Raw genomic sequence first — 24,269 nt, 5'->3', positions numbered from 1 at the left:
CTTTTAGTAGTTTTTAACAGTACCGTTATATGGGGAGTGGGCGGAGTTGCCACCCGATTTCAACTATTTTCACACCGTCAATAGAAGTGCTAAAAATATTTGCTTCCAGTGAATTTTGTTATTATAGCATTAGCGGTTTAGGAGATATGCACATTAAACCTATTAGAGGCGGGACCACGCCCACTTTTTTCCTTGGCCTAGCTAGTTATTACAGGGGATTCATAAAGGACTTCGCGTCTATAGCGAGGCCTTTGACCAACATTCTCAAAGGACAAAATGGCACGGTGATCAAACATATGTTCAACAAGTAAGGAAGGGCTAAGTTCGGATGTAACCGAACATTTTATGCTCTCGTAAAGTCAAATGGTATACTCGTTTGAGATTTCTTTGTGGATTGACTGATATTTTCGGTAGAAGGTCAACTATAGGCACTGGGGTCCACATATTTAGTACTTAGGGGCTTGAACAGTTTTGGTTCGATTTAGACAATTTTTGGTCACAAGGTGGTATAATTTAAACGTATTATTCACGCAAAGTTTTACCCCGATATAATCATTGTTGCTTGATATGCGTAGTGGAAAGTGAAAGAATCAGATGGAACTGAAAATGTTGTTATATGGGAAATAGGCGTGGTTGTAGTCCGATTTCACCCATTTTCGCACTATGCTATAGAAATATGAAAAGAACGTTTTGCACCGAATTTGGTTGAGATCGGTTAAGCAGATCCCAAGATATGGGTTTTCACCTAGAAGTGGGTGGTGCCACGCCCACTGATTAATTTTGAACGCGGTTCCTATAAAGTCATCTCATACCATCCCAGAGATAAAATTTAATGTCTCTGGCGTGTTTAGTGCTTGGTTTATCGCGCTAGTATTTTTTAACAGTACCGTTATATGGGGAGTGGGCGGGCTTGTCACCCGATTTCAACTATTTTCACACTGTAGGTAGAGGTTCTAAAAACATTTGCTTCCAGTGAGTTTTGTTATTATAGCATTAGCGGTTTAGGAGATATGCACATAAAACCTATTAGGGGCGGGACCACGCCCACTTAAAAAAAAAAATTTTAACTGCAGATGCCCCTCCCTAATGTGATCCTGTGTACCAAATAACAGTCTTGTATCTTATTGCGGAGCTTAGTTATGGCAAGTTATTTGTTTTTGATTAATGGCGTTTTGTGGGCGTGGCAGTGGTCCGATTACGTCCATCTGCAATACCAACCGTCTCACGGTACCATGAAACATGTCTACCAAGTTTCATAAAGATATCTCAATTTTTACTCAAGTTAGAGCTTGCACGGACGGACGGACAGACGGACAGACGGACGGACAGACGGACGGACGGACGGACAGACGGACGGACGGACAGACAGTCACCCGGATTTCAACTCGTCTCTTCATCCTGATCATTTATATATATATAACCCTATATCTAACTCGATTAGTTTTAGGTGATACAAACAACCGTGAACAAAACTATTATACTCTGTAGCAACAGGTTGCGAGAGTATAAAAAGGTAAATATTGAGTTTAAAGAAATTCAACGAAGCGCCTTTGAAAGTTTGAGAAATATCTTAGCATCCGAGGATGTTATTCTCATGTGCCCAGATTTCAAACAGCCTTTTGGCTTAGCCACTGACGCCTGCATGGATGGCATTCTGTCTCAAGGAGGCAAACCAATTACCATGATTTCACGAACGCTAAAACAAAGCGAAGCGCACTATGAGAGTTGTTAGCCATTGTCAGGGCTTTGGGTAAATTGCAAAATTACCTATAAGGGTCCAAAGAAATTACACTTTTTACAGACCACCAACTACTCACCTTCGCTGATAGGAACATAAATGCGAAAATCAAATGATGGATATCATACATTGATGAACACAATGAAAAAGTTTTCTACAAACCCGGCAAAGAAAGTTTAGTGGCGGATGCTCTGTCCCGACAGAATGTGAGCAATCTGGAAAATGAAGTGCAGCAGATGCTGCGACAATTCATTATCCTACACGATCGATCGACAGAAAAGCCTTTAAATTGCTTCAAGAGCCAGTTCGTTCTCGAAGAAGCCAAATTTCCGTTAAAAAAGATACATCATACTCTTCGGCAGAAAAATACGCCACCTAATAAATTTTACAGATAAAAACGCTCTATTCGAAATAATTAAAACACGCGTTAGTACCAACTCAGACTTCAACAAACTGATATTATTATCACTAAACACAATCGCGCGCATAGGGCCGCTCAGGAAAATATTAAACAAATCCTTCGTGATTATTATTTCCGAAAATGGCAAAATTAGCCAATGGGTTGTTGATCAATTGCAAAACATGTACCAAAGCGAAACACGACAGACACCCCAAGAAACAAATGCTTGGGGTAACACCAATTCCATCATATGCTGGAGAAATGCTCCACATTGACATTTTTCAATGGACAAAAAATCGTTCTTTACTTGCGTTGACAAGTTTTTGTAGTTTGCCGTTGTACAATAGATCGCGTCTCGCACGACAATGATTTTAAAAATGTCCATTATTCAACTTCTAAATTTGTTTCTTCTAACAAAAACAATTTATTGCGACAATGAATTTCCCTCTTCTTCTATCTTTGCAGGATTAAATTTGCAGTATTTTTATTATCAGGAGTCGTACATAGTCGTATTATCGACTACTCTCATTCCAATTATATAATATTTCGGTGATAGACGGGAAAGTGTTGGTATGGGAACAAATGGACTATTTAAGGAATTCGAGTAACATGACAGAATTTATCTAGCATGTTAGATGAGACCGCAGAATTAGCAGAGTTATTTTCTCAATCGCATATGAGAAAGTTATTACACGTTGATACGCTCACCAATCCAAATATTATTAAAATATATGCATTTTTGAAGTTCTTTTCAGAATATCAGATGCGCATGCTAATAGCATTACAATCGCCAAATTTCATGGAATTCCTATGTGCGTTTGCAAACTTAATGGCGGTTTCGCGAAAAAAACTGTGATACATAATTTTTGAACAATAACAACATTGTGCGAGACTGTGTAATAATAATGTGTGATATGCCGACGATTCTATACACATACTCACAATAAAAGAAGAATATGCTAAATATATAGAAAAAACGTGCATTCTATTAGTTTCAATACAAACACTATGACGGGTATGGACAAAACGACGGAAGTTAAAAACGGGTAAATTCCATTTACAGTAAACGTACACAACTGTTGGTACATACATATGTACCTATATACTATACTTACCTCCATACTCGTATACTAAGGTAATTTCTACTGTGACAGGTTTTATGTTTGGCAATATATCAATCGATCTTTTCAAGCCAGTAATTCTGAATGACCATTTTATTAAAGACGTTGTGTGGCGATTTTAATTGATACTTCCCAAAATTGGTAAAAAAAACAGTAAGTTTGTTCAATTAAGCTATAAGATGAAAAAAGCCTTTTACCAGTTTTTCTAACGCACCGAAATCTTGTGAAATTATGTAAAATGGCAAAATTGTTGCATTTTAAAAATATTTTTTTTCAATACTACTTTCCAATTTTTTATGCAAACCATAGATCAAATTATTTATAATTTTAATCTTATCGAGCTTATCACACATATATCACATTTTATAGGCTTTATTTCTAATCAATAAAAAAGTTTGCGATGTTGTTTGCAGGTCTACGTTAGGGGCTTGCAAATTTCGATTAGCAATGGATTTTGTTGTGTGCGGCTCCATAGTGCTTGATTGGAGATAATATTCAGACAGTAAATACGTAGTATTCTGCGTAGGCAATGATCGATTCAAATAAACGCAGTTTTGTTTCGATGGATAACTGAGAAGATTTTCTAATATATTCTACTAATGGACAATAAGCACAAAAAGTATCCGGTCACCGCTTATTACATTAGTTTATTGTAGTTTCTACGCGTTTAAGAACTGATCATTTTTTGTGCGTTGTTGTCAATAATACAGATTTAGATAATCGAAGGAAAAATCTGCAATTTGTGAGTAAATTTTTCGAATTATTCAGCTTTAATCGAAATGAGTGCAAAAGGCAAAAAAATAAGTATTGATGAGCGGAAAATAATAGGACGGGAGGACGGTGAAAGCTTTCGTGAAATTGAGCGAGTTGTCAACAGAACGGAATCATCAGTGCGATACGTCATCCAGACTTTCAAAAAAAATGGAAATTATTACTTCAAAGCTTCGATCTGGACGTTCGACTGATCGCGAAACATGCAATGTTGTATCTCTTGTAAAGGTTAATCCGCGTTTAACACCTTCCTTTAAAAAAAAAAACAATATGCAGCGGCACAGCAAGAAAAATATTAAAAAGGGTTAGATATCATGGGCGAGTGACACGCAAAAAGCCATTCATTTCCTTAAAAAACCGTATGCAGCGCATTGCATTCGCAAACGAACATATAGCCATGCCTATATCTTTCTGGGAATAAGTTTTATGGTCGGATAAGATCAAATATAGTATATTTGAAAAAAAAAAGAAGACAGATGGTGTGGCGAAAAACTAGTACGGCCTTTGAAACGCGAAATCTCACTTCAACCGTAAAGCATGGTGTGGGTGGAGTTCAATTGAGGGGGAGTATGGCAGCAAGTGGAGTTGGTGGCATTGAGTTTATCGAAAATATAATGAACAAATTTGTTTATCTAAATATTTTAAAACGACAAATGAAGCAAAGTGCTGACAAATTAAGATTGCCAAACGTGTTTTGTTTTCAAAAGGACAATGACCCTAAGCATACAGCGGAACTTGTTCGCCTTTGGCTTCTTTACAATGCTTCAAAACAGCTACATTCACCTCCACAATCTCTATTGGAGTGCAGAATTCGCACACATACGATTACCAGCAAAAAAACGCTCAAGACCGTTATATTGGACGAATGGAGTAAAATGTCAGCCCAAGATACGAGAAAATTAGTACATTCCATGCCTAAACGTCTAGCAGAAGCTCTAAAATTTCGAGGCTGCCCCACCAGCTATAAAACTTTTTCTGTTTAAGTTAATTGTTTTAAAATTAAAATGAACTCTGTGGCTTTTGTTTATTGAATAATTTGAAAAAGTAAGTTTTTTTAAGCGAAAAGATATGATTTAATAACAAAAAAAAAATGTTCTTAGTTGGTCCATTGGTCTGGCAAGAAGTCTGGATTTCCTAGGCTCATCAATTCAGGTAATAGCCGGCACACCAGATGCGACCGATTTTGAAAAAGTTAAATTGTCCGAGTCAAAGTTAGTTAGTGAGTAAAGTGCAAATAATAGGCAAATATATATTATTGATTCAGAAACACAGAAACAAATTAATAAACTCACAGATACGAAAAATGAAATAATTAAAGCAAATAAATGAGTTGGTATGACACACCGCATTTATATGAAACATTATTAACGAGAAATAGAATGTTAATAAACCAGATTTTAAACTTGATTTTCACAATTACACTGGCTAAGGCTAATATAATAAATCCCACTATTTTTGATCTGAACTGAAGCATCGAAGATTAAGGTCCTACAGTCCGAGAATATAATTTATATACTTATAGCCTACCCTAGAATTAAGTTTATCTGTACCATAGTCACCATTTTCCCGGTATCACATCAACATGTAACACTACAGCTACAAGATGACACCGTAGCCGAATGACACGATGACGTACTAGCGGTTACCGAATGCGTAACAATAACATTCGCATCCGTATGCAAGTTAACGGCAGAAGATACCTGTGCACGAGCACTGCATGCTAGCGGCGTGTCCTCCTGCCGCACTCAGCCAAACCACCTGAAGCATATCTCATAAGTAGATGATGGAATCATAATTATCAACGAGAGTATAGCAAGGGACAGTACAGACGATGGCCCAGAGATCATTACGAAAGGGACACACTTCGTCACCTTCCGTTTCTCCGCAATCATCAATGACACGAATGCGAACCAGCGTGAGATACTAAATAAAAAACCAGGCATAGCAGGGTCACCGCTGCTTAACATCATTAGTCACGACCCAGTCTTGAGTATGCCGCAACTCCATAGAATTAACAATGTCAATCTTCGTGTCATTCAAGATGCAAAGACGAACTTATTCAATACATGGATTAACGCCGGTGTTGCTCTCGGCGTAATCTAAAGTGGCTTTATCATCATATGGCAAATCTCAAAGAGAAGAGAAGCTTCGCGGGAGGTATAGAAGTAACTATAAAATAACTGAGGACGGTCATAGATTTGAGGGGGGAGTAGTTAACACATAAGAATTAAGAAACTTGTAGTTTAGTTTTACCCATTTTCTCCGCTGACGCATGAGTTCAGTGGCCTCATTACTAGGTCAGCTGCGGTAACCTGATATTTGATTATGCTGCAAATATCTACGTTATCGCTTATGCTGAGACATATTCCATTGACGCAAGTGTTCAGTGGCCTGACTAACCAGGTCAGCTGCGGTAGGCTGATATTTGACTATGCTGTAAATGTCTACGTTATGGCTTATGCAGAGTCGGCTTGCCGGCTGTAGCTTTGTAGCTTATGGGTTCAACTTTTAGGTTTAGCTTTAAGTTAATTTTGTAATAACAGTTAGTTCTAATCAGATTCAATAAAGCACAAAAGTGCACTACACAATAACAAAATAACATATATGCAAGTCCTTTTGCCAACGCGCATTTACCACAACACTACTTAAAATTTCTGCACAGATGCAACAGTTCCCTTAGAGAATACTAATAACATAACTGGCATAACTTATATATATTTTTTATTTTTGCCTTCGGCTCGATTTGTGGAAACTTTCTGTGACTTATTTTTAATATATTTCCTATTTTTTATTATTGCCGTTATTACCTTCGTCTCGATTTGTTGTACCTTCTTTTTTTTAAATATAATATTTTATATTTTTGATCCTTTCTAGGAAAGGAAACCCTTTTATTCTGGAGGGTCTGGAGTTCAGAATCACAGAATTGAGTTTATGTTATGAACCGGAGGGTCCTCTTTGCGGTAGTGAATCGCGGTTTCAAAATATTTTGTTATATGGCTGGTCGAGCCTTCATTTTTTTGTGTTTTTTTTATTTTTTATTTGAGTACTTGTAAGTTTCATACGTGTCAGATTTACAATGCTCACAGTACTTAAGCTTAAAATATTTTATATTGTATTACTGGGATTATTTCACAAAATTTGAATAGAATTTTATTGTTATAAATGTAATATATCTTATATAAAAATATTAACTTACTACTTTTCGTTCTTTTCTAAAGGGATTTGTTGACTGCTGTTTTAATTCCTTTGCCAGTGTTGATTCCTGTTTAATTGCCTCGCACGAGGTTTGTGTGCCTTTCTTGTTTGCTTTGACTCTTCGATTATTAGTATTTAATGTTGGGTTTTGTATTATTATTTGTAGATTTTATATTTCATACACAATTTATGGCTGCTGATTAGTATTTGTTTTATTTTTTTCCTTGGGTTGTTGTAAAAAATTTATTCACTTGTGGAATTTTATTAATTTTAAAGTTTTAGTGAATCCTGCTGACATAAGAATAGTTTTTAATTATTCACTCGATACCAGGGTTTTCACGTTGTTGGTTTTTTACTTTTCTCCTCCCGAGAGGATACTTGTTTGTTAAGTTGTTCGACACGTGTCACTGGTATTAACCTTTCGGCTAAGAATACTTATTATTTTCTCCCTTTTTTTGCCAAGGATATCACTAACACATGTAACACATGTCCCACGTTGTTGGGCGCCAATTAACTTCCTTGTGTTAAATATATGGTTTTCCGCGAACGCGCGGAAGAAATCAAAAACGATAGTTTGAATGGTCCTGATGGATAACTGAGCTCTTTATTTCAATTTACTCTTATTTATACATTTTTCTTATTTGCGTAACAATGATTAATTCTTACAACAAGGAGAGTGTCAGTTACAATATTATCTTATTCAGTAATTGGTTTTCTATTTACTATTGTTTACATGTTGTGGGTGGTCTTAGCTAACCGAAAAAGAATATTAGTTATTTAAATAAGCAAAGATGCCTATTAAGAGGCTGTATAATTGTTAAGTGCAAAGATACAGTTTTTGTTTATAATTAGCGTAAAGCTACTGTGTGGAGGCTGCCGTTAACTTACATACATACATATGTATTAATTTATATCTCTATATTCAGCTGAATAAATCTTTCGAGGATTTAGTTCGTTTTTAACTGATAATTACATCTGAGGTTGTTAATAACATCGTGCCCGTTTTTAAGAATCACAAAACTTTACAAAAAATTGTATAAATTAAATTTTTTCGGTAAATTAAAGCTCTATTTAATGAAACGCTTATAAAAAGTATATTTAATGTTTGGTACATTAAATTACATCTTACTTTGTAAAAAAAAAAAGGAGCGAAACCGCTCATAGTCTAGTGACACATATAAGTAAGTTTTCAAATATTCCAATTGTATTCGATATTGTAAAGGTGACCGTGCTCTTCTTTTGAGATTTGTAGCATATCCATCCCTTGATCAATGAAAATAATTTTTCCACTTTTCTACAATAATATTGTATAAATACATAAAGATATGCTAATCAACTTTATAAGTATAATATTATTTCACTTACATCAGTTCAGGTTGTTAGTTTCGCCTTTCGCTATTTTGAGCTAACTGTTGCATTTTTATTCTACCTTTCTTTATTAACAGTGTCCTTTCTGCGAGATCCTCTTTAAGAAGAATAATTATTAATATTAATAAATAAATTTCCTAATTAATAATATAATATTTTCTGAATTTGATATTACGTATATATATATTTTCTTATTTCCAATTATTTTTATTTTTTTGTTGTGTTTATATGTATATAAAATTCTGACGTTCAAGTTCACTTTCATTTGTAAGAATTTTCAGGGTAAAGTCTGGGCAATAACACTTTGAAGGCAAAACTTCCCATCCGCTGTTTTCCAAATAGTTTTTAACCAGTTTTGCAACATTAGGCCGAGCGTTGTCATGATGAAAAATTATTGCCTCGTGTAACATATGGTCAAGAATTCCGGGCGTTTTTCGGCAATGGCTCACTTCAATTTGTTGAGTTGCTATCTGTAGCGTTCGCCATTAATGGTTTCATCAGGTTTTAGAAGCTCATAGTACACCATGTCCTTCTGATCCCACCCAATACAGACCATTACGTTGGCGTTATGGATAATCGAAATTGCCGTTGATTCCGGTTGACGTTAAACGTTTTGAAATGGTTGCTTGTTGTTTACGCTTCAAATAAATGGCATATGCTGAAAAAAATGCACAAGGACAGAAGCCTTTTAACCATGTTCGGAATATTGAAACAATGGAAACGCCATATCTTTGCAAACCGCACGATTGTAGTTATAGACTCAATAATAAATGAGTTTAATAGCGCCTCCGATAAATAAAACATAAGGAATTTATCTGCTTACAGAATGCACATCTAAAGAGATTACCAAAAGGCCCGAACAATAATACGTATAATAATACTAATGGTCAGTTTTAATTTTTCGTAATTATAGAGGAAATTACAGCCGGAATATTTTTATGGATTGTTTAGTGCTATTTATAATAACCGTAAGATTAACAAATCTCTTACTATGCGTAGCACATTGTGTTCGGTAATGAAAATGCATTGATAGTAGTCATTAGAACACTAATAAAAATGTCAAAATATACAAGTGACTCTATTTAATAAACTCAAGTCGCTCTTTAAACAACATTCAGTTTCTATTTTCATATAAGTAAAATAATAAATATTTAAAATAAGTTTATAGAAAATTCACTTGTCCGAAACAGCAGAAATATGGTCTGGAAGTTCACTGGCTGCAAACCGATTCCACATTAGTTTAAAAACCATTTCTAAACCCCTAGCGTATTGGGCGCAATCAAACAATGGACTCTCTACTCGCGCTTTCCACACTTTTGCTCGCATCCCTTTCAGATACTCCCTATCAGTGCCCAATCGAATGGCAATGTCTTCGTATTCTTGCCTTGTGTGTGCTATAAGTTCCGGACACCCCAATGTAGCTAATTGCGATGCAGCAACTCTATAAATAAAACAATGTTATAAAATCGTATGCTTCTTATAATAAACACAATCTTCAAATTAATTTTTAATGCAAAAATTTATGAATGCATGTACATAGAGAAATGGCATCAATGACTTTTAAGTACCCAAGGGTTAATGCATAAGTAATTAAAATCATTACTTATATCGTACCTATATTAAATAAAACTAATAACAAACAAGTAAGGAAGGGCTAAGTTCGGATGTAACCGAACATTTTATACTCTCGCAAAGTCAAATGGTATACTCGTTTGAGATTTCTTTGTGGATTGACTGATATTTTCGGTAGAAGGTCAACTATAGGCACTGGGGTCCACATATTTAGTACTTAGGGGTTTGAACAGTTTTGGTTCGGTTTAGACAATTTATGGCCGCAGGGTGGCATACTTTAATTGCATTATTCACGCAAAGTTTTACCCCGACATAATCATTGTTACCTGATTTGCATAGTGGAAAGTGAAAGAATCAGATGGAATTGAAAATGGTGTTACATGGGAAGTAAGCGTGATTGTAGTCCGATTTCGCCCATTTTCGCACTATGACATAGAAACATGAAAAGAACGTTATGCACCGAATTTGGTTGAAATCGGTTAGGCAGATCTCAAGATATGGGTTTTCACCTAAAAGTGGGCTGTGCCACGCCCACTGACTAATTTTGAACGCGGTTCCTATAAAGCCAATTTATACTATCTCAGAGATAAGATTTAATGTCTCTGGCGTGTTTAGTGCTTGATTTATCGCGCTTTTAGTAGTTTTTAACAGTACCGTTATATGAGAAGTGGGCGGGATTGTCACCCAATTCACGCTGTTAATACAGGTGCTAAAAACATTTGCTTCTAGTGCATTTTGTTATTATAGCATTAGCGGTTTAGGAGATATGCACATTAAACCTATTAGAGGCGGGACCACGCCCACTTTTTAAAAAAAGTTTTAACTGCAGATGCCCCTCCGTAATGTGATCCTGTGTACTAAATAACAGTCTTGTATCTTATTGCGGAGCTTAGTTATGGCAAGTTATTTGTTTTTGATTAATGGCGTTTTGTGGGCGTGACAGTGGTCCGATTACGCCCATCTGCAATACCAACCGTCTCACGGTACCAAGAAATATGTCTACCAAGTTTCATAAAGATATCTCAATTTTTACTCAAGTTAGAGCTTGCACGGACGGACGGACGGACGGACAGACAGTCACCCGGATTTCAACTCGTCTCTTCATCCTGATCATTTATATATATATAACCCTATATCTAACTCGATTAGTTTTAGGTGATACAAACAACCGTTAGGTGAACAAAACTATTATACTCTGTAGCAACAGGTTGCGAGAGTATAACAAAGATTAAATCCGTCCGTCCGTCCGTCCGTGCAAGCTCTAACTTGAGTAAAAATTGAGATATCTTTATGAAACTTGGTAGATATGTTTCTTGGTACCGTGAGACAGTTGGTATTGCAGATGGGCGTAATCGGACCACTGCCACGCCCACAAAACGCCATTAATCAAAAACAAATAACTTGCCATAACTAAGCTCCGCAATAAGATACAAGACTGTTATTTGGTACACAGGATCTCATTAGGGAGGGGCATCTGCACTTAAAACTTTTTTTTTTAAGTGGGCGTGGTCCCGCCTTTAATAGGTTTAATGTGCATATCTCCTAAACCGCTAATGCTATAATAACAAAATGCACTAGAAGCAAATGTTTTTAGCACCTGTATTAACAGCGTGAATTGGGTGACAATCCCGCCCACTTCTCATATAACGGTGCTGTTAAAAACTACTAAAAGCGCAATAAATTAAGCACTAAACACGCCAGAGACATTAAATTTAATCTCTGGATGAAAATCCATATCTTGGGATCTGCCCAACCGATTTCAACCAAATTCGGTACATAATATTCTTCTCATATTTCTATGTTATAGTGCGAAAATGGGCGAAATTGGACTACAACCACGCCTATTTCCCATATAAGACATTTTTAATTCCATCTGATTCTTTCACTTTCCACTATGCAAATCAAGCAGCAATGATGGTATCGGGGTAGAACTTTGCGTTAGTTATGCGTTTAAATGCCACCTTGTGACCAAAAATTGTCTAATCGAATCAAAACTGTTCAAGCCCCAATGTACCCCAGTGCCTATAGTTGACTTTTTACTGAAAATATCGGTCAATGTGTAAGATATATAATTGTAATTCATATAATAAAATGAAACATTTCGACCAATATATGAGTTACCTCAATGAAAATGAGAGAGCGTGTTTTACTCATAACAAGGTATCTCATAATTTGAGTAAATTTAGTTTACAAATTGCTCTAATTAATTTCACTGTGAATGTCCAAAAGTTTCACCATCGTTGAAATCGGATAAAAAATCCTTGAATTTGGTTTTCTGTAACAGTGCCAAGCCCATATTATATAAAACAACTGATTGTTGCGAATTAAATTTTGTATAAATATGCTTAGTAAGATGCACATCTCTATGGTGAGTGTAGGGTGTGGAAAAATATTCGAAAATTTGGTGTATTGAATTATTAGCTAACTGTATTGCATATTGGAGTTGCAGTACTTCTTTTAATTTTTGTTGTAAAATGATGTAGTAATAAAGACAAAGCGAAATTGAGTAGTACCATTCTTTGAAGCTGGGTTGTTATATAGATATAATATATGTCGGAGAACGACAAGCAAGTGGTCCTCTTGTAATTCAATGTCGATGTGAAGGACCTTGCGTTTTCTTGGTGTTGCCATTGCCAGTAAGTCCTTATTATTTGATCGTCAATACCAAGACTGCATAGAACAGAGATCAGGTTGGTTATGAACACGACAGAAAGAGAGACGCACCACGTATTATATTCTATTCACGCTATGTGTGGCATACATACCGGCGTCTACCAATGGGGACTACGTGATTTTGACAGCTCATGGAGGCCATGATTGTTTACAGATTTGTGTCAAATTTTGTCAGTGTGTTCAGTAAGGTTTGTCATTTCCTCATGTTACGTTTCACTTTGATACAACTCAAGATTTTTACGCAAACTAGCGTTCTCCGATGGCTACAGTATTTTGATGAGCCTCATTTCTGGCTTCGTCAACAAACAATTGGGGTGAGTCAAATCCTCGTGTGGTTCAGGAAACATTGTGGTATGGCGGGAGCCCTCGACCTTATTTCTTTCGAAATGATACAGGAAATGCCATAATAACACGATGTTGACCGACTGTTTTCCCGGTAATTGATGAAATCGACCCGGACGATCTGTATTTCGAACAAGACGGTGCGCTGCCTCATGTTTCACGTCTAAACATGGATACAAGGCGCGCAAAGTTAGGCGACTCATTAATTTTGTCAAATGGCCGCCATGATTATACGATTTTACGCTTTGCAATTATTTTCTCTGGAGGTATATTTAAATTAAAGGTTTACGCCAATCAACCAGCAACAATCAACCGCAACGTTCATTACAGATCAGGACATGTTAAAACTGGCCGAAATTACGCTTTAAAATCATATTAATATTATTGGAAAATATTTACTATATATAATATAGTAATTTTCACTATAACTTGTTATCTTCTACTATGGACTCAATGCAATGATTTCCCAGCTTCTTTTTGATTCTGATCGATTCACATTTTCGTTGAATAACGAATATTGCACCGGAACAAGTGATTTGAGTTTCACCATAGTCTAACTTTTACCTCATCATTGATTGATGGTGAAGTTCAGCAACTATATTAAACAACGAATTTAAACACAAAAAGATATAGAATAGTCGAATAGTTTGTGATACAAAGGACAACCACACGGTGTGTCCAAAAAGCAGAACGAATAATGCCTCCATAGGTTATTTCCAATCCAGGCTGAATTAGGTATGCGCTTTTTATGAACACACATCAGAAATTTTTAAGCATAATCGGAATATTTCAGAACAACACTTTCGCTAGGTGTTCCACTTATGATGACCTACCTACGTACTAAGCAGAGTTAATAACTATTATTTCTGGACACAAAAAAGCAGTGACTAGTAAAGGTCCAAGTCACATATATTTGTTGGTGAGTTCAGAAAAATTTCGATGCAATACTAAGCAGAGTTAGTTCACGCTTTGCCAGATACCAGGTGTACCGGTATAAGGTGAGCGTTAAGATTCAAATGTGTTGGTAAGGAACATTTCTTGTGAACGAGCCTTAATTTTTTTCTGTTTGGTTGGCATGACATCTGACAAACATATTCAATAACCTCACAGTCATCGAACAAACATCATCTCTTTTCATTGTCTTGAAAATGTCAAATTTTGTACCGGAAAGTGATGATTTGCGGAAAGCATTAATTTTTGGTTTCCATTTGAAGAAAAGTGCTGCGGAGTCGCATCGAATGCTTGTCGAGGGATATGGTGATCATGCTCTATCAGAAGCAATATGCAAAAGATGGTTTCAACGGTCAGAGATAATGATTTTGATGTGAGAAATGAAGAACGTGGAAGATCACCAATAAAGTTTGAAGATGATACTTTGAGTCAAATGCAAATAGCAGCCATGTGCAACATGTACAACAAACAATTTCAGACTGTTTGAAAGCTATGGAAAAGATCCAAAAGTGTGGAAAATGGGTGCCACATGAATTGAATTAAAGACAAACAGAAAAACGAAATCAACATTGACTGCAAAAATAGATCGATCCGTTCAGGATATATTCGAAGTACTTGGCTAGGAGCTGCTACCCCACCCACCATATTCACCAGACTTGGCACCTTCCGATTACCATTTGTTTTCATCGATCGGCTGAGCATTGGTTTGCTTTAAAAGACGAACATTTCTATTGGCATGGTATCCACGAATTGTCAGAAATGTGGAAAATTGGTTCATACTTTCAATACATTTTTTTTTTTTACTTTCCCATTCAAAATTAGTATTCAATTAGCTCATTTCATGCTGGTACACTTGGTACTTCTAAAGTTAATATCTAATGATTTTTGGACAAAAAATGCAATGACATTTTAAAAGATTTAAGTCGATTATATTTGATGGTAAGTCCAGAAAGATGTCAATGCACTTCATCAGAAGACAGAATCTTAAAAACAAGTAATTCTTCACCCTTGTCGTCATCATCTATCGTTCATATAGAAAAAGTTACGATAACAATGAAATCATATGTTTGATGACGAAAATGTTTAAGTTTGGTTGGTTGCTAAAGCGTTCTAAATTTGTTTGAGTGTATCCTTGTGTTCAAAAATGAACATGTGTGTAGAGACCAAAAGGGCCCCACTTAGACGGTGTGCAGCAATACATTTAGTATTTATTATTCTACATACTAAGAATATCAAATAAGATTTGATAAGAAAAAAACACATAAATATATACATATGCATTTTTATGTAACACGCATACATTTATATGAGGCACGAATGCATTTATATGTCACACGCATGCACTCAACAATTAACAATACAAACATATTTACTAAGATAAAAATGTATTCATATGATAACTTGTTGATCTAAAATATACATTTCGGCAATTGATTACAAGTGCATATGTGCACTTGAAAACAATACCATACCATGCAGCATATACAATGTGCTAAATACAGATTTTGGCAAATCTGTTCCGAAAATCAAAAAAGTCCTAATGTGAATATTTAGGCCATTATAAAATAAGAATATAAGCGGGAATTTTTTTCTTTTTTTAAACAACTCTCACAATTACTGTTGGAAAACATAATAATTAGTGGGAAAAGGGTATACATACAGCGTGGCGACCCCCGACATTAAATTTAAAAGTGAAATTAAAAAAAGGGAATTCCCCTTGTATTTTGTTGATTTGTTTATTTTGAGTATTTTAGTTATTGAATAGTACAATTTTCCAAGTTTCATTTAAAATTTTATTATTTCCAATAGCAAATCGAAAAGAAATACACATTTCAGTTCGAAATATGGTAGTTAATCTCCGAAATGAAAAGAAATCATTTGGGGAAATGAGTAAAACTGTAAGATTAAGCACATAGTATTACTAAAAACAACAATAATACAAACAGTACCGAAAATATGTCACGATCCGGCCGTTCCAGAAAGCTTTCTCGGCGAGATGTAAGGTCCTTTATAAAAGAAGTCAACAAGGATTCGAAAATAATTTCCTCAAAGTTGGCGGATCGCATTGAAAAATGTTCGAATATTAATGTACATATTGCGTTACGTAATTGTGGATATAAAAGTAGAGTAGCACGCAAAAAAGGTCTAATCTCTGCGAAAAATTATAAAATTCGTATTGACTTTGCTAAATGACATCCTGAAAAAAGTGTGGATTTCTGGAAACGAGTGCTTTTTACCGACGAAAGTATGTATAATATTTGTGGAATTGATCGCCGATCCAGAGTTTGGAGAAAATCAAATACTGCGCTTGATATGAATAATATTAAACCTAAAGTCAAACATGGAGGCGGCAGCGTTATGTTTGAGGTGCCATGGCTCCATCTGAAGTTGGACGTTTGATTTTTACAGATGGTACTATGGACCGCTATGTTTATAAAAACATATTGGAATACAATTTGAAGGCAACTGTAAATAGTTTGCGTCTTGGAAAGCATTGGATTTTTCAACAAGACAACGATTCAAAGCACATGGCGAATGTTGTTCGAGATTGGTTTCTATTGTAGATAATACCCCCAGAGAACTAAATTCACCACCACAGTCATCAGATATAAACCCGATTGAAAATATTTGAGACTTCTGACTTGAAATTTCTAGAAAAGAATTGGGCCGAAATTTCTCCCTAATTCTGAAATACTAAATACTAAAATTAAAAAAAATTGTTTGGAAAGAAAACTTAAAAATTTTGTGGTAGCTGTATGAAGACTTTTATCCCATCCCGGTGATTTTCTATGTTTCTATAATTTTTGTTTATTTTACTGCGATGAATTATTTTTTTGTTTCGGAAATAAACTTTTTCACAAATGTCTTATATATTGACATCAGGAATTTTTTTGATTTTCGTAACAGATTTGCCAAAATCGCAAAATCGAAAGGTGTATGTAGGCTTTTTTCTTTGACTGTACATACGGACACATGTACAGACATGTATTGAGGTGGATACTTAAAAACAACCCCATGTGGTGTGCATGCAAACGTACACACATACATTTAATTATATGAGTAAGATTTGTAAAAAGTATATAAGTAAGCGATGAATTTAGTAAAATTAAATTAGAATGAAAATATTCTCAGCTCAATAAAGTCTTTTCTGTCCCCCACCATGTTAAGATATTTAGGATTCTTCAATGAGTTTTTACATTCGGTCCTTCGAACATTAATAAAGAGCTCAGCCAAGGTAATAAGCCCTGCTATTCATAAAAATACAGGCAGATTTAAAAAGAAAGCAAAAAATCCTTAAAGTAAAAAAAAAATTGTAAAACGAGTGTATATTACTAAATATTATACTGATCATATAAGCCGTATTAGTAAGAAACTAAACGCTGTGTCATCATGCCATCCAAAGAAATATTCAACGGCTGTGAATCGAGGCACAGCAAGGTCAACCAGGCGACGAAATCGATATAACTCCAATGATTTTTTTGGAGAATACAAAACAGTTTGTTTTAAAAAATAATAAATATGTCAAACACGGCGGATTTATTACTGCGTCAACAGGAGCTGCAAAGGGAAATTACAGCCCTGTGCCAAAATGATGCCGATAGTGGTGGCAATTAAAACAAAAGCACAAAGGAGTCGACGTGACATTCAAGAGGCGGAGACAGAAATTAATATTGCCGACAAAGATGAACTGGAAAACTATGGAACACAAATTGAGAAGTGGTGGAGCTACATAGAAAAATGTATGCACGAATGGGCAATCAAATACAACAAGCCATATCTAGATAATAAAACAGACAGTCGGTAAAAATATGATAATGTTAAAAAAAAAGTAAAAAGCAATAAACTTAAAAAAAAAACAGAAAACAAATTGGAGCTGCCAAAGATAGAGTTACAAAAGTTCTCTGGTGAATTACGAGAATGGCAACAATTTAAAGAGCTTTTTGAGGAGTATGTTCACGATAAGAAGGACATTAGAGACTGCAAAAAGCTAAGCCATCTAAAATCATGTCTGCAAGGAGATGCCAGACTCATGATTAGTCATCTGATAATGGGATCAGGTGCAAATTATAATACCGCCTGGGAGCACGCAGGTATGATAACGAGCGCAAACATTTCAACGATAATCTAGAGAGGCTGGTAGAGTTACCACCGCTGACAAATGAATCAGTGTACAAAATGAAAAAGTTCTTGGACACTGTGAATGAAAGCATTGCCATAATCAAGAAAAAAGGAATGTGCTTAGCACAGCTAGTATTAAGAAAATTTTCTAGACAGTCACGTCAAGAGTATGAAAACACCGTTCGAAAGCCGACTGAGATACAAAATTGAGGACGCAATTTCATTCCTGGAGCACCAGACATTTGAAGAAGAGACCAAAAATCATACAAAGGATTTATTGCTCTCTTTATATGCATGGCGACAAAGGCAATTTATATAGGAGCCATAAGCGCCTTAATATCTCAAGCGTTTTTGGCTGCATTGCGGCTTTTCTTTGCCAATTTCACATACTTTTTGGGAGCAGCTATGTTTTTGGACAAAGACTTGAAACTGGCTATTGCAAATAACAGAGTTATTGCGCCAATTATAGAAAAAGAAGATATCAAGTGGAAGAGGGAGGCAGGTGTTAAATCTATCTAAGCGCTTCATAGGAGATAATACTTCCACATATGAAGAGTTAACTACGCTGTTAACACAAATTGAAGCAGTTTTGAATTCACGCCCACTTTATACTACTGGAGAAGATTTCGAGGACAACAGCATACTTACACCAGGGTTAGAGCAAGACCTAACTAATTTATTAGACAACGAAAATAATTTGAAACAATGGATCCAGAAACAGACGTCTGTCATTGATTCATCTTTGAATATAATGAAGAAATCGCAAGAAGTGCGAGAAACTTGTGTAAAGCTGAATGGACAATTGAATTTATTTTATTCAGAATTAATTAAAAATCTAAACGCAGAGAGGATGGCATTAATTTATCAAATGGTAACAGAACTCTCTAAGGCATTGACTGAATGTGAAAATATTCTGTAGTCTATTATCAATTTATTAATTGATATTAACCAGGGGCATTTACGACCAGCTCAAATGAGTGAAGAAACAAAAAAAGCGAACTTCGACCCAAATTGAAACTTATGGGAGCGCAAAAGGACGAAATACTAAAAAATGTATACAACCTAATAAGAGGAAATAGAATTATAATGGACAAAAGAGTAGTGCTCAAAACAACCATTCCGTTATTTGCACATGAGGCGTCAACGTTATATAGGGCTATTCCAATTCCCTTTCAACATGATGAAGAAATGATGGTTCCAATAATAAAAGGAACAAGTCCAAAGGATACCAAAGACTTACAGAACATGGTGAAACAAATCAGGAAAGAGGAAATAGAATTATAATGGACAAAAGAGTAGTGCTCAAAACAACCATTCCGTTATTTGCACATGAGGCGTCAACGTTATATAGGGCTATTCCAATTCCCTTTCAACATGATGAAGAAATGATGGTTCCAATAATAAAAGGAACAAGTCCAAAGGATACCAAAGACTTACAGAACATGGTGAAACAAATCAGGAAAGAGAGCATAGAATTAAAGGAAATCAAAATACATCATGTTACCGGACACGTATCATTGGTGCTTTTTATACTCGGCGTATTAGTGGTAATCAACATTTATTATCGACATAACAAGCTGCGGTCGCCTTTTCAGGAGTCAGTTTTGTCACCGGGAGAATGTTCAAAAATGTACATGTGCGTTGAGACCAAAAGGGCCCCACTTCGACGGTGTGCAGCAATACATTTAGTTTTTATTATTCTACACCCCAAAAATATGAAATAAGATAAGATAAGAAACATGTAAAACAAATAAAGTTCACTAATCTTAAATATGTATGCTCAAATATATTTAACAGACATACTTACATTCATAAACAAAGCCATTTATATGCAATGTACTCAACAATTAACAATAAAAAGATATTTACTTAGATTAAGATGTGATAACGTTTACCTAAGTACATTTAGGTAATTGATTACAAGTGCACACACTTGAAAACAATCCAAACACACACATGTATTGTATAGATGGGCATAACATCTCGACACAAACATCGTTGAAGTATCTGGTGGTAATGATAGACGCGAGACTAAGTCCATAATGTCCATATCGAGAAAGTCTGCGGAAAAGCCGCCCGTGTGAATGCGGCCTTAAACAGAATAATGGCCAACATTGGAGGACCAAAACAGAGCAGCAGAGCGCTCCTGGCTAAGGTTAGCCAGTCAATCATAATGTATGCCGTACCTGTATGGAGACCAGCGTTAATGCACAAAAAAAAAAAACATACGCCAGAATGGCAGAAACGGTATGCCGGCTGAGTGCCATCAGAACCGTCAGTGCATTTCGTACGGTGTCACATGAAGCTATTAGCATTATATCAAGAATAATGCCACCAGATATATTGGCTAGTGAGCTGAAGCGAATTTACGATAAAAGTAAGAGTTTGGGCAGGAAGTTAACATTGGCAGAACGCAAAGAGGAAGCCAGCACACAAAAATGGCAGAATCGCTGGGACACATCAGTCATGGGGAGATGGACGCACCGGTTAATTAGTAATATGCAAGCATGGGTGGAAAGAAAACATGGAGAAACTGACTTCTAACGGGGTATGGGTGTTTCCGAGAGTACTTGCATAAGTACGGACATGACAATGGAGTCGCTTGCTCCTTTGTGGTAGAAGTAACATAAATGCAAAGCATATCTTTTTTCATTGCCCAAAATTTTCAAAAGAGAGACAGAACCTGGAAAAGGAAGTGGCAGACCAAATAACTCCAGATAATATAGTGCCTTATATGTTGGAATCGAGACAAGTATGGAGCATTATGGAAAAGACGACAGTTCTGATCCAAGAGCTGAGAAGAGCCGAAAGACAGAGAAGCAGTGAAGCTTGAGTCGCGAATAGCGAACAAATGACGTGAGCCGAAAGGCTAAGCTGACCCTGCGATGAAATGCCTAACGGCGGTACCGGAGGTTCTTTCACCAAAGCTGCAGGTGACGGAGTTCAGGGTTTAGTACGTAGGCGTACTGCGCTGCAAGTCCAACTTGGGACGATAACCCTGACTGGGCGTCGTCCCGAAAAAGTTGTACCCCTTAGCGGGCAATACGAATCGTGCATACTGCATACTAATAAATATCAGTATCTATGAAGATTCCACCTCCGACACCAAAAAAAAAATGCACATGTATTGAGTTGTATACTTAAAAACAACAGTGAAACAGTAGTTTTGTTTTATGATGTTTCTTACCCGATTTGTATGATTTTGCCACTGATACCAAATCGGAAGTCAGTTTTTCTCTAGCAGCTCTAGTTCTCGAAATATGATTATATTACCTTTTTAGCCAAAAATATTATTTTTTTTGAATTAAAAAATATATTGCTCTTATATAACATAAAAAACTGACTTTCTTTAATGTGCTTTTCTTGCATGAATAGAAATATTAGTTTTGTTTTGAATCATATCATATTATATTCCACCAACCCTTGTATTGCTCTTTCATAATACGAATATCCTGATCAAAGCGTTCTCCTTGTTCTTCAGTTAATTCGCCTAAATTTCCTGGGAAGCGGTTTAAATGGCTGAATAGGAAGTGCATCGTGATGCTTATGTTGCATGCTGGTCTCTGGAAGTGCAACATGATCTGCTCAATGTGTGGAATGTAGTCTGGAGACTTTATATTTCTTAAGAAATTTTGCACAACCCAAATAAATTCAATCCATGCAGATTTCTGGTGGTGCCTATGTTTACTTCTCCTTATACTAAAATCCCGTTATCACAAAAATTAAAATAGGAATATACATTTTTGTTTTTGCATTTTGAACTTAAAAATAAAAAGAAGAAATACATGTAGAAAATTTTAACCGAATTACCTATTTACATTATGTTGTTACTTAAAAAATAGTGTCGGGTGGACGCAGACTTTATTGGCTATGTGTAGATATATAGCCATGCTCTCCTTTCACAAACCAACGAAGTGGTTCGGTTTGAAAATCATTATTGCAGTAATCGAATGAGATTATGAGGAGATTTCGAAATGAAATGCCTTGTTCTGAAAAGCGAATTCACAAATGTAAATATAATTTGAAAACGAAAAACTTATAACGTGGGGTTTCTTCTTTTCGTACATGCCAACAAGGAATATACAATATGGGAGGAGGAAGGTTGGAGGGAAAATTTTTAGTCAAAAGATCGCCCTAATTTTAGCTTCAGGATACCAGACCCTACTGTAGTATTTTCCAAGCAGAAGTGGCTGGCTACTGTTAAGGTAGGAGTAGAAGTACTTCGAAATGTAAGTAGCTTCATTAGGTGAGATGTGCATTTAATCAGGCAGTAGAACGACAATACTTACCTCGCAGACCGTTCGCTTAAGATTAGTCAATAGCAATAGCATCAAGTTACTTCAATATCAGACTGGTTAGTATGCCTAGTAATAGCTGGAAACTGCAAAGCTGATGGACTCGCAACAAAGGGCATCTTTACCCCAATCTAATCAGACTGGGTCGGTCCTCGCCCCTGACCTGTCGCATTTTAGCACTGGCTCTGTGGGCTCTCGTGAGCTCAGTAAACATTGGTTAACAACCAAGACCTATGCGACAGTGATATTTTATTTGATCAAAGTGGAACGTAAGAGAACTATTAAAATACTTGCTCTTAGCACCTCACATAAAGGGAAAAAATTCAATTGAAAACAAATGTCATTTTTTTCAAACAGCTGTTTCGATGTTTAGTAAAAAGACTTCAAAAAAAATAAAATCATTCTATTACTTTACATTACTATTACAAAAATTCCAAGTGGAAACCCCTATAACCAAGCCGAAGACTGACAAGGAGTTACTGGATCTCGAATTCGACGGTCTTGTGTTTTAGGTGAGATATGAAAACAAGTAAGGAAGGGCTAAGTTCTGGTATAACCGAATATTTCATACTCTTGCAACTTGCCAGGAAATACCTTCAGGCATAGGCAAAATTAGTTTTAAAAATGTTGCGAAAATGAATGGATTACAATCAAATTTGTATTTATAAACTTTAACAAGTGATATAGGTAATAGACTAAATAAGTTTTACAATATAATATTATATTAGAGGGGAGGTGCAAAGCGTCAACCAAAGGATCGGAATTTAGTACATTAGGGATATAAGGTTTAGACCAAAGTCTAAACCAATTCCATTCATATTAAATGCTAAACCACATAATTTTTCAGAAAGCTTGTTCACTAATAACTGGAATGTCGGAAATCACTATACAGGGTATATTGGGGCAGAAAAGGGGGATGCTGATTGAACAAACTTTTGACAATACTCAGGTATTTTAGTCCTTATACTTAAGGTATTTTCAATAAATTTTATAAATTTGTAACTCATACACTGGCCGACATGCTCCGTATAAGGTTTGATAGAATAACGAAAATCATTATATATAGTTATGTTAGTTTGGGTAATTCTACACTATTCGCGCAAATTTTTATACGGATCCAGGAAATAATTCTTGATTAGGATACTGGAAAGTAGAAGAACCAGATAGAATTACAAATTGTGATATATAGAAAGTAGGCGTGGTGTTTCACTGCAATGTAGGAATGTCAGGATAAGATTTTCTACCGAATTTGGTTGAAATCAGTCGAATAGCTCCCGAGATATGGGTTTTCACCTAAATGTGGGCGGCGTCACGCACATCGTCCAAGTTTGATTCCTATAAAGACCTCCGTACCATTTATTTATGGTATATTTATTTTCTGGCGCATTTATTTATACACCTATCGCACTTTTAGTAGTTTTTAACAAAACCGTTACTGGGCAGGATTATAATCCAAATTCAACCATTTTTATAGAGTAGGTAGGGATGCCAAAAGGATTTACCCCGAGTAACTCGGAATTCAACTCGTCTCGTTTAAATATATACAGATTGGTTGTGAAGTTTCTGCACTCATCAAGAAATAACACTACTAGTTCCAAATTTTGTTTTTTTCTCAAGTTAGTTGAGAAAGTTAATAATATTGTTAGTGAAGATCCAAATTTGGCTAAGCGTGAAAATCCTAATGCCATAGGCTTCTAAGACGAATAAATACTTGATATGTTACA

General features: G+C 35.7%; 1 protein-coding gene across 3 annotated transcripts in view; it reads right to left on the bottom strand.

Moving 5' to 3' along the window:
* Window positions 1-9,660: 9,660 nt before the first annotated feature.
* sxc (O-linked N-acetylglucosamine (GlcNAc) transferase sxc) overlaps window positions 9,661-24,269 on the bottom strand; it is a 171,312-nt gene continuing 156,703 nt past the window's right edge. For all 3 annotated transcript variants that reach the window (XM_036374824.2, XM_036374793.2, XM_036374752.2), the window contains exon 10: window positions 9,661-10,034. In XM_036374824.2, coding sequence (XP_036230717.2) covers window positions 9,767-10,034 — 268 coding nt within the window. In that variant the 3' untranslated portion in view covers window positions 9,661-9,766. The remainder of the gene's footprint in view (window positions 10,035-24,269) is intronic.

Source organism: Bactrocera oleae, chromosome 4 (assembly GCF_042242935.1).
Source record: "Bactrocera oleae isolate idBacOlea1 chromosome 4, idBacOlea1, whole genome shotgun sequence".
NCBI classification, from domain to species: Eukaryota; Metazoa; Arthropoda; class Insecta; order Diptera; family Tephritidae; genus Bactrocera; species Bactrocera oleae.
This window is presented reverse-complemented; position numbering and strand designations above follow the sequence as displayed.